The sequence below is a fragment of the Bombus flavifrons genome, unplaced genomic scaffold, assembly GCF_040668555.2.
Source record: "Bombus flavifrons isolate JBK064 unplaced genomic scaffold, iyBomFlav1_principal scaffold0160, whole genome shotgun sequence".
NCBI classification, from domain to species: Eukaryota; Metazoa; Arthropoda; class Insecta; order Hymenoptera; family Apidae; genus Bombus; species Bombus flavifrons.
The window spans coordinates 45602-57977 of record NW_027184905.1 but is presented as its reverse complement, the minus strand read 5'-3'; the positions used below and the strand labels follow the sequence as shown (position 1 = coordinate 57977).

Here is a 12376-nt window from a genome sequence, read left to right as displayed (position 1 = left end):
AGAGGAAATAAGGAAAGGTCAAGTAGGAGGTATAGTGGTAGCAGACAGAAAGGTATGCTCACTATCATATGCAGTTGACATTGTATTGATAGCGGACAGACAAGAGGAGTTAAAGGAAATGATGAAGAGATTTAAAACATTCCTAATGGAAGTGGAACTTTAATTGAGCACGGAAAAGACAAAAGTAGTAGTGTTTGAAAAGAAAAGGAACAATAGGAGACAAAGGAAATGGAGATGGGGTGAGCAAGAACTAGAAGAAGTGGACGAAATAAGGTATTTAGGGTACATACTGCAGAAAAATGGGAGTGACGAGAAGCATATTCAAGACAGAAAAAAGAGGGCACCAATTGCGATAAAGAAGACATGGAGCGTAGGAGAAAGGATATTTAAAAGGGGCTACAAGAGGAGAATGAGGATGTTTGGAGCACTGGTAGAGAGTGTAGCGCTGTTTGGAGCGGAGGTGTGGGGATGGAACGTAGAGGAGAGACTGGACAGGATAAAAGGGAGATACGTGAGATGGATTCTAGGCTTAGCCACAACAACGCCAAATTACATTCTGAGAGAGGAGTGCAAGATAGAGGAAATAAGAGAAAAGGCGCTGAAAAGAGCAGTAAGGTATGAGGAGAAAGCCTTAGAATCGAAGAAGGAATTAGTAAAGGAGTGTATAAAGGAGAGGGAAAAGAATTGGGGAAAGGGTCATGAAGGGACAAGAGCAAGGAAAAGAAAGATGAGGTTAGAGGAGGCGAGAGAGGGGAGGACACAAGTGGAGGAATGAGATAGACAAGAAAGGAAGACAGCTAACCAAATCATAGAAGAAAGTGGGAAGAGAGAAACAGAGGAGAGGGAGAAAAGGATAAGGGAAGCTAAGTACAACAGATATTTCAGAAACATAGCAAAAGAAGGGCTACCAAAGTATCTAGAAGGAAAGATGAAATGGAAGGCCAGAAGTATGGTAGCAAGATTTAGATGTGGTAACGAAACCAGGGCAAGGGAACACTGGAAAGAGGAGGGAGAAAGAGGATGCAGATTATGCAAGAAAGGAGAGGGGAACTTGAGACACATATTAGAGGAATGTGAGATAACAGGAGGAGCAAGGAACATGGTAGAAACACTAAATGAGACTGGAGAAGGACTTGCAGAATTGAAAGCGATAATAGTGAAGAGAAGAGTAGCAGAAGAGGGGGAGGAACGACAGGGAGGGAGCACGGCAAGGAAGCAAAAGTCAAAGACTATTTCTTTATTAGTTCCTTCCCCTACAAACTTTATAACTTTGAAGTAAAAGTAAACCAGATTCTGTAAATATCTTCAACATCGTAATAGGGAATATATTACTAAGAAAATAATTGTATTGTATGAATTTTTTATATTTTATATATACTTGTCTATACTAATGTGCAAATACTGTAATAAAATTGCATATACAATATCAAATTTATTATTTAACAGGTCTGGGTAAATAAAGTAAACAAATTGTTATTATATATAAATATATATATTTCCGTCAAAAGTGACTTATTAGAATTAAGTTACATTTCTAGTTATATAAAATGTAAAAAATATTATGTACATGAGTCCAGTTAATATCTTACACTGTACAATTTAAGGATAATCACAAATTAGCCTTAGCTATAGTGGTAGACGATACCTATATAGCTATGTGATTATGTGTCATAACTTCTTTCTCGAACCTTCTTCCAACTAATATCCTGAAATAAAACATATAAATGAATAAACTACTGAAAAAGGTAAAATGTTTGAGAAATATTATGATTTATAAAATACAATAGTACATACGCAGTAGAACGAGCAGCAGTTGTACTTGTAATAGTTAATCATCCGACGAATCATCTTGACTATGTTCGTGTAATACAACATATTCTCTGGTGCTGTATCCAAAACGGATTACATCCCGTTCTAATAATTCGTGATATCTTCTCGGTTCTAATTTTACATTATTTACAAATGTGCCATTTGCAGACTCTAGGTCTATAAGATAAGGGCAAATTCTTTTCCCTTCGCCTCCACCTTCTTTTTGAAAAGGTACTAAACGATATTGTAGAACCGCATGCTGCTTGGAGCATGAAGGGTGATCCAAGGGAATATCCGCAATTTTGCGATCTCTACCCATTAAATAAGCTGAGTGTCTATGAACATACAAGATAGGCAATGCTTTCTCTTCCTTGAACGGATATAACCTCCATCTTCGTTTAGGTTTTCTCGCATCTGCAGGTTCGGAATATTTAATAACCACACCATTTACAGTGTTTGTATCTTCTGTTAGTTTTCCAGACAATTCGAAATTTGGTTTTTCTTTTTCCTGTTTTGGCTTGCGTTTCGCACTAACAATAGGTTTACTCCATTCTGGCGAACGTTCTCTCTTTACTCGTACTTCTTTGTAGTTATTTCTACTCATTGTAGGGATCTTGTTGCGAATTCGATTAAATAGCAACCGGACAAATCAAACCAATCGGACGTTATCGCGTACCTCGAATGACAACGCTCAACGTGGTGGAGGTTTAATAGTTTAACCTATCCTCAATCGAGTGTTAGTGTTATTTAGCACTTTACTTGCGCTTGTTGAGACTGAAACGCTTCACCCGAACGGTACGATGGTCTGTCAATGACTGTCCCAGTATGTTGCGGATTTGTTTAATAGATTAACCGAACCTCGATCGAGCGTTAGTGTTATTTAGCACTTGTACTTGTGGAGACTGAAACACAGCACCTTCACGGTACGAAGGTCTGTTAAAGACTAGCCATAGTATAATGCCGCTTCTCCCCACCAGCCGTTGAGTTTCGGCCATCATGCTCTCCCCACCACCTGTTTCGGAACTGCACATCCGGGACTCCCAGACAGGATAGAACGTGTCCGAGACATAAACAGAAGCATGTGAGTCGAACAAAATCAGTAATAACAAAAAATAACAGCTGTTACACGCGTAATTTTTTTAATGATGGTTTTATACCCATTTTAAAAACAGGGAGTTTATGGGAATCACGATTGGTCCAGGTGCCTATGGGTTCGCTGTCAAACGGGACGAAACTCGGGTCGGACGCTCTGAAATCCGAGCTCCTGATGCGCCAAAGGATGCCAGGAGGCAGTAAATGTATACATAAATTATTTATATTATATAACGTAATATGCTATAACGTTACACCATATAACGTTATACCATATCACGTGTTACGTTATAACGTTATACTATATAACGTAATACGTCATAGCGTAACAGTATATAATGTAATACGTTATAACGTTATACTAAATAACGTTATACTATAAAACGTAATACAATACGTTACAAGGTTACACTATATAAGGTAATACAATAGGTTATAAGAAGCTGAAAACAGAAGACAAATGGTATAGGTGGAATGAAAGCGAGGAGAATCTAGAAGAAGAAAGAAGGCGAGGGTCGAGAGGATGAGATGAGGAGATAGATACGGGGGGCGGGGTACATAAAGGGGTACTGCTTCTGGAACGTAGCAGGGATAATGAACAAGGAGAAAGAGGTATGGGAATATTTGAGGACATTTGACGTAATCGGCCGCACGGAAACATGGACAGAGGAAAGCAAATGGGAAAGGGTAAAACATAGACTACCCAAGGAATACGACTGGAAATGCACTGCAGCAAGGAGAGAAGGGAAAAAGGGAAGGGCAAATGGTGGTATAATAACAGGCGTAAACAAAAATCTGAAGGAAATAGAGTATAAGGAAATAACTGATGACATAGTAGAAAGAAAAATAAGGTACAAGGAGAGGACCTATAGAATAGTGGTGGTTTATAATTGCGACACGAAAAGGACATGGAATGAAATAGAGGAAAATGTAGAGGGAAGGGAAAAGGAAGTGACGATCATAGGAGGAGATTGGAATGCAAGAACGGGAGAGGAGCGAGGGCTGATAAACGAGGGACTAGGAAAAGCAAAAAGCAGGAGATCAAAAGACAAGACAATAAATACGGAAGGTAGGACGCTATTAAGTTTGCTGGATGAAAGAGGCTGGACGAAAATTAATGGTCCAGACAAAGAAGGATATGAGTGGACCTATGTGGGGGAGAGGGGAAAATCGGTAATAAACTACGTGATTGGCAATCAGGAAGCGATCGAAGAAATAACAGACATAAAGGTAGGAAAAAGAGTAGAGTCAGACGACATGCCGTTAGAAATAGGATTAGGGGGACCAGAGTTGCAAAGAGATGAGGAAAGAAAAGAAGAAGAGAAGGAAAGAAGGGAATGGACAAAAGAAAGTGTGGGAAGATATTTAGAGGAGTGAAAAAACTGGGCAAGCAGGGGTGGAACAGTAGAGGAAATGTGGACAGAAATCAAGAAGAAGATAAACGAGGCAATACCAAAGAAGAGAGTAAGGATAAGGAAATGGAGCATAGTAGAAAAGGTATGGTACGACAAGGAGTGGAAAGAGAGGTAAAGGGAGATAAGAAGGAAAATGACAAAATTTAGGAAATGGAAATGCGGCAGAGAAGAATTCATAGAGGAGAAGAAGCCGTTTAAACAGTGGTGTAAACAAAGAAAGGAGAAGCAGGAAGAGGAAAAAATGGAGAAAATCAACACGATCAAAACAGAGCAAGAAACATGGATATACATAAATAAATATAGAAGCAGAAGAGAGGTTATAGACGAAGAAATAAGGGAAGAGGAGTAGAAAAGTTATTTTATGGAAATGTTAGAGGGGACAGAGAGTAAAGAGGACAGAAAAACAGAAGGGCGGAGAGCGGAGGAGGAATCAAAGGAGGAGAGAGAAGACAACATAGAGAAGGAAGAGGTGATATTCCAAACAAGGAACTTGAAAGAGAAAAAAGCAACAGGGCGAGATTGTTTGGAAAACGAGGTATGGAAGTATGTGCCAAAGGAAGTGGGGGAGGCGTTATGGGAGATGTGAAGGAAAGTATGGAACGGAGTGGGGATGCCTGAAGACTGGAGAAAAGGCGTAATATGTCCGATTTACAAGAGGGGAGACAAGGGAGCAGTGAAGAGCTACAGAGGGGTCACGTTAATGGTCACGGCATATAAGATTTATGCAGGAATTCTGGACGAGCTGCTGAAGGTGGAGATCGAAGACAAGCTGGGAGAGGGCCAATTTGGGCTTAGGAAAGGAAGAGGAGTAATAGACGCAGTGTACGTATTGAACCATATAATAGACAAACAATTGAACGGAGAAAGAGGGAAGCTATATGCATGCTTCGCGGATTTAAAGACAGCGTTTGATAGGGTCGACAGGAAGAAGCTGGGGGAGATAATGAAGAGAATGGAGGTTAACGAGAAGTTAACCATAAGGATAGAGAAGATATACGAGGAGACAAAGAACGTAGTGAGGATCAGGAACCATAACACAAAAGAGTTTTGGACAGTGAGTGGAGTGAGTCAAGGGTGGACGCTGAGCCCGACACTATTCAACGTCTATGTGGCAGGGCTGGAAGAGGAAATAAGGAAAGGTCAAGTAGGAGGTATAGTGGTAGCAGACAGAAAGGTATGCTCACTATCATATGCAGTTGACATTGTATTGATAGCGGACAGACAAGAGGAGTTAAAGGAAATGATGAAGAGATTTAAAACATTCCTAATGGAAGTGGAACTTTAATTGAGCACGGAAAAGACAAAAGTAGTAGTGTTTGAAAAGAAAAGGAACAATAGGAGACAAAGGAAATGGAGATGGGGTGAGCAAGAACTAGAAGAAGTGGACGAAATAAGGTATTTAGGGTACATACTGCAGAAAAATGGGAGTGACGAGAAGCATATTCAAGACAGAAAAAAGAGGGCACCAATTGCGATAAAGAAGACATGGAGCGTAGGAGAAAGGATATTTAAAAGGGGCTACAAGAGGAGAATGAGGATGTTTGGAGCACTGGTAGAGAGTGTAGCGCTGTTTGGAGCGGAGGTGTGGGGATGGAACGTAGAGGAGAGACTGGACAGGATAAAAGGGAGATACGTGAGATGGATTCTAGGCTTAGCCACAACAACGCCAAATTACATTCTGAGAGAGGAGTGCAAGATAGAGGAAATAAGAGAAAAGGCGCTGAAAAGAGCAGTAAGGTATGAGGAGAAAGCCTTAGAATCGAAGAAGGAATTAGTAAAGGAGTGTATAAAGGAGAGGGAAAAGAATTGGGGAAAGGGTCATGAAGGGACAAGAGCAAGGAAAAGAAAGATGAGGTTAGAGGAGGCGAGAGAGGGGAGGACACAAGTGGAGGAATGAGATAGACAAGAAAGGAAGACAGCTAACCAAATCATAGAAGAAAGTGGGAAGAGAGAAACAGAGGAGAGGGAGAAAAGGATAAGGGAAGCTAAGTACAACAGATATTTCAGAAACATAGCAAAAGAAGGGCTACCAAAGTATCTAGAAGGAAAGATGAAATGGAAGGCCAGAAGTATGGTAGCAAGATTTAGATGTGGTAACGAAACCAGGGCAAGGGAACACTGGAAAGAGGAGGGAGAAAGAGGATGCAGATTATGCAAGAAAGGAGAGGGGAACTTGAGACACATATTAGAGGAATGTGAGATAACAGGAGGAGCAAGGAACATGGTAGAAACACTAAATGAGACTGGAGAAGGACTTGCAGAATTGAAAGCGATAATAGTGAAGAGAAGAGTAGCAGAAGAGGGGGAGGAACGACAGGGAGGGAGCACGGCAAGGAAGCAAAAGTCAAAGACTATTTCTTTATTAGTTCCTTCCCCTACAAACTTTATAACTTTGAAGTAAAAGTAAACCAGATTCTGTAAATATCTTCAACATCGTAATAGGGAATATATTACTAAGAAAATAATTGTATTGTATGAATTTTTTATATTTTATATATACTTGTCTATACTAATGTGCAAATACTGTAATAAAATTGCATATACAATATCAAATTTATTATTTAACAGGTCTGGGTAAATAAAGTAAACAAATTGTTATTATATATAAATATATATATTTCCGTCAAAAGTGACTTATTAGAATTAAGTTACATTTCTAGTTATATAAAATGTAAAAAATATTATGTACATGAGTCCAGTTAATATCTTACACTGTACAATTTAAGGATAATCACAAATTAGCCTTAGCTATAGTGGTAGACGATACCTATATAGCTATGTGATTATGTGTCATAACTTCTTTCTCGAACCTTCTTCCAACTAATATCCTGAAATAAAACATATAAATGAATAAACTACTGAAAAAGGTAAAATGTTTGAGAAATATTATGATTTATAAAATACAATAGTACATACGCAGTAGAACGAGCAGCAGTTGTACTTGTAATAGTTAATCATCCGACGAATCATCTTGACTATGTTCGTGTAATACAACATATTCTCTGGTGCTGTATCCAAAACGGATTACATCCCGTTCTAATAATTCGTGATATCTTCTCGGTTCTAATTTTACATTATTTACAAATGTGCCATTTGCAGACTCTAGGTCTATAAGATAAGGGCAAATTCTTTTCCCTTCGCCTCCACCTTCTTTTTGAAAAGGTACTAAACGATATTGTAGAACCGCATGCTGCTTGGAGCATAAAGGGTGATCCAAGGGAATATCCGCAATTTTGCGATCTCTACCCATTAAATAAGCTGAGTGTCTATGAACATACAAGATAGGCAATGCTTTCTCTTCCTTGAACGGATATAACCTCCATCTTCGTTTAGGTTTTCTCGCATCTGCAGGTTCGGAATATTTAATAACCACACCATTTACAGTGTTTGTATCTTCTGTTAGTTTTCCAGACAATTCGAAATTTGGTTTTTCTTTTTCCTGTTTTGGCTTGCGTTTCGCACTAACAATAGGTTTACTCCATTCTGGCGAACGTTCTCTCTTTACTCGTACTTCTTTGTAGTTATTTCTACTCATTGTAGGGATCTTGTTGCGAATTCGATTAAATAGCAACCGGACAAATCAAACCAATCGGACGTTATCGCGTACCTCGAATGACAACGCTCAACGTGGTGGAGGTTTAATAGTTTAACCTATCCTCAATCGAGTGTTAGTGTTATTTAGCACTTTACTTGCGCTTGTTGAGACTGAAACGCTTCACCCGAACGGTACGATGGTCTGTCAATGACTGTCCCAGTATGTTGCGGATTTGTTTAATAGATTAACCGAACCTCGATCGAGCGTTAGTGTTATTTAGCACTTGTACTTGTGGAGACTGAAACACAGCACCTTCACGGTACGAAGGTCTGTTAAAGACTAGCCATAGTATAATGCCGCTTCTCCCCACCAGCCGTTGAGTTTCGGCCATCATGCTCTCCCCACCACCTGTTTCGGAACTGCACATCCGGGACTCCCAGACAGGATAGAACGTGTCCGAGACATAAACAGAAGCATGTGAGTCGAACAAAATCAGTAATAACAAAAAATAACAGCTGTTACACGCGTAATTTTTTTAATGATGGTTTTATACCCATTTTAAAAACAGGGAGTTTATGGGAATCACGATTGGTCCAGGTGCCTATGGGTTCGCTGTCAAACGGGACGAAACTCGGGTCGGACGCTCTGAAATCCGAGCTCCTGATGCGCCAAAGGATGCCAGGAGGCAGTAAATGTATACATAAATTATTTATATTATATAACGTAATATGCTATAACGTTACACCATATAACGTTATACCATATCACGTGTTACGTTATAACGTTATACTATATAACGTAATACGTCATAGCGTAACAGTATATAATGTAATACGTTATAACGTTATACTAAATAACGTTATACTATAAAACGTAATACAATACGTTACAAGGTTACACTATATAAGGTAATACAATAGGTTATAAGAAGCTGAAAACAGAAGACAAATGGTATAGGTGGAATGAAAGCGAGGAGAATCTAGAAGAAGAAAGAAGGCGAGGGTCGAGAGGATGAGATAAGGAGATAGATACGGGGGGCGGGGTACATAAAGGGGTACTGCTTCTGGAACGTAGCAGGGATAATGAACAAGGAGAAAGAGGTATGGGAATATTTGAGGACATTTGACGTAATCGGCCGCACGGAAACATGGACAGAGGAAAGCAAATGGGAAAGGGTAAAACATAGACTACCCAAGGAATACGACTGGAAATGCACTGCAGCAAGGAGAGAAGGGAAAAAGGGAAGGGCAAATGGTGGTATAATAACAGGTGTAAACAAAAATCTGAAGGAAATAGAGTATAAGGAAATAACTGATGACATAGTAGAAAGAAAAATAAGGTACAAGGAGAGGACCTATAGAATAGTGGTGGTTTATAATTGCGACACGAAAAGGACATGGAATGAAATAGAGGAAAATGTAGAGGGAAGGGAAAAGGAAGTGACGATCATAGGAGGAGATTGGAATGCAAGAACGGGAGAGGAGCGAGGGCTGATAAACGAGGGACTAGGAAAAGCAAAAAGCAGGAGATCAAAAGACAAGACAATAAATACGGAAGGTAGGACGCTATTAAGTTTGCTGGATGAAAGAGGCTGGACGAAAATTAATGGTCCAGACAAAGAAGGATATGAGTGGACCTATGTGGGGGAGAGGGGAAAATCGGTAATAAACTACGTGATTGGCAATCAGGAAGCGATCGAAGAAATAACAGACATAAAGGTAGGAAAAAGAGTAGAGTCAGACGACATGCCGTTAGAAATAGGATTAGGGGGACCAGAGTTGCAAAGAGATGAGGAAAGAAAAGAAGAAGAGAAGGAAAGAAGGGAATGGACAAAAGAAAGTGTGGGAAGATATTTAGAGGAGTGAAAAAACTGGGCAAGCAGGGGTGGAACAGTAGAGGAAATGTGGACAGAAATCAAGAAGAAGATAAACGAGGCAATACCAAAGAAGAGAGTAAGGATAAGGAAATGGAGCATAGTAGAAAAGGTATGGTACGACAAGGAGTGGAAAGAGAGGTAAAGGGAGATAAGAAGGAAAATGACAAAATTTAGGAAATGGAAATGCGGCAGAGAAGAATTCATAGAGGAGAAGAAGCCGTTTAAACAGTGGTGTAAACAAAGAAAGGAGAAGCAGGAAGAGGAAAAAATGGAGAAAATCAACACGATCAAAACAGAGCAAGAAACATGGATATACATAAATAAATATAGAAGCAGAAGAGAGGTTATAGACGAAGAAATAAGGGAAGAGGAGTAGAAAAGTTATTTTATGGAAATGTTAGAGGGGACAGAGAGTAAAGAGGACAGAAAAACAGAAGGGCGGAGAGCGGAGGAGGAATCAAAGGAGGAGAGAGAAGACAACATAGAGAAGGAAGAGGTGATATTCCAAACAAGGAACTTGAAAGAGAAAAAAGCAACAGGGCGAGATTGTTTGGAAAACGAGGTATGGAAGTATGTGCCAAAGGAAGTGGGGGAGGCGTTATGGGAGATGTGAAGGAAAGTATGGAACGGAGTGGGGATGCCTGAAGACTGGAGAAAAGGCGTAATATGTCCGATTTACAAGAGGGGAGACAAGGGAGCAGTGAAGAGCTACAGAGGGGTCACGTTAATGGTCACGGCATATAAGATTTATGCAGGAATTCTGGACGAGCTGCTGAAGGTGGAGATCGAAGACAAGCTGGGAGAGGGCCAATTTGGGCTTAGGAAAGGAAGAGGAGTAATAGACGCAGTGTACGTATTGAACCATATAATAGACAAACAATTGAACGGAGAAAGAGGGAAGCTATATGCATGCTTCGCGGATTTAAAGACAGCGTTTGATAGGGTCGACAGGAAGAAGCTGGGGGAGATAATGAAGAGAATGGAGGTTAACGAGAAGTTAACCATAAGGATAGAGAAGATATACGAGGAGACAAAGAACGTAGTGAGGATCAGGAACCATAACACAAAAGAGTTTTGGACAGTGAGTGGAGTGAGTCAAGGGTGGACGCTGAGCCCGACACTATTCAACGTCTATGTGGCAGGGCTGGAAGAGGAAATAAGGAAAGGTCAAGTAGGAGGTATAGTGGTAGCAGACAGAAAGGTATGCTCACTATCATATGCAGTTGACATTGTATTGATAGCGGACAGACAAGAGGAGTTAAAGGAAATGATGAAGAGATTTAAAACATTCCTAATGGAAGTGGAACTTTAATTGAGCACGGAAAAGACAAAAGTAGTAGTGTTTGAAAAGAAAAGGAACAATAGGAGACAAAGGAAATGGAGATGGGGTGAGCAAGAACTAGAAGAAGTGGACGAAATAAGGTATTTAGGGTACATACTGCAGAAAAATGGGAGTGACGAGAAGCATATTCAAGACAGAAAAAAGAGGGCACCAATTGCGATAAAGAAGACATGGAGCGTAGGAGAAAGGATATTTAAAAGGGGCTACAAGAGGAGAATGAGGATGTTTGGAGCACTGGTAGAGAGTGTAGCGCTGTTTGGAGCGGAGGTGTGGGGATGGAACGTAGAGGAGAGACTGGACAGGATAAAAGGGAGATACGTGAGATGGATTCTAGGCTTAGCCACAACAACGCCAAATTACATTCTGAGAGAGGAGTGCAAGATAGAGGAAATAAGAGAAAAGGCGCTGAAAAGAGCAGTAAGGTATGAGGAGAAAGCCTTAGAATCGAAGAAGGAATTAGTAAAGGAGTGTATAAAGGAGAGGGAAAAGAATTGGGGAAAGGGTCATGAAGGGACAAGAGCAAGGAAAAGAAAGATGAGGTTAGAGGAGGCGAGAGAGGGGAGGACACAAGTGGAGGAATGAGATAGACAAGAAAGGAAGACAGCTAACCAAATCATAGAAGAAAGTGGGAAGAGAGAAACAGAGGAGAGGGAGAAAAGGATAAGGGAAGCTAAGTACAACAGATATTTCAGAAACATAGCAAAAGAAGGGCTACCAAAGTATCTAGAAGGAAAGATGAAATGGAAGGCCAGAAGTATGGTAGCAAGATTTAGATGTGGTAACGAAACCAGGGCAAGGGAACACTGGAAAGAGGAGGGAGAAAGAGGATGCAGATTATGCAAGAAAGGAGAGGGGAACTTGAGACACATATTAGAGGAATGTGAGATAACAGGAGGAGCAAGGAACATGGTAGAAACACTAAATGAGACTGGAGAAGGACTTGCAGAATTGAAAGCGATAATAGTGAAGAGAAGAGTAGCAGAAGAGGGGGAGGAACGACAGGGAGGGAGCACGGCAAGGAAGCAAAAGTCAAAGACTATTTCTTTATTAGTTCCTTCCCCTACAAACTTTATAACTTTGAAGTAAAAGTAAACCAGATTCTGTAAATATCTTCAACATCGTAATAGGGAATATATTACTAAGAAAATAATTGTATTGTATGAATTTTTTATATTTTATATATACTTGTCTATACTAATGTGCAAATACTGTAATAAAATTGCATATACAATATCAAATTTATTATTTAACAGGTCTGGGTAAATAAAGTAAACAAATTGTTATTATATATAAATATATATATTTCC

At 39.9% G+C, this 12376-nt stretch overlaps 1 protein-coding gene and 1 pseudogene across 1 annotated transcript; both read right to left on the bottom strand.

Moving 5' to 3' along the window:
* Positions 1-1500: 1500 nt before the first annotated feature.
* On the bottom strand, positions 1501-2488 carry LOC138189535 (smad nuclear interacting protein 1-like). The gene is made up of 2 exons (XM_069131547.1): positions 1795-2488; positions 1501-1706 (listed from the first exon to the last, which is right to left on the bottom strand). The coding sequence occupies exon 1, from the start codon at positions 2411-2413 to the stop codon at positions 1829-1831; it is 585 nt and encodes a 194-aa protein (XP_068987648.1). The 5' UTR covers positions 2414-2488; the 3' UTR covers positions 1501-1706; positions 1795-1828.
* A 4450-nt stretch (positions 2489-6938) lies between these two features.
* LOC138189538 (smad nuclear interacting protein 1 pseudogene) lies at positions 6939-7926 on the bottom strand (annotated as a pseudogene).
* Between the last annotated feature and the right edge of the window lie 4450 nt (positions 7927-12376).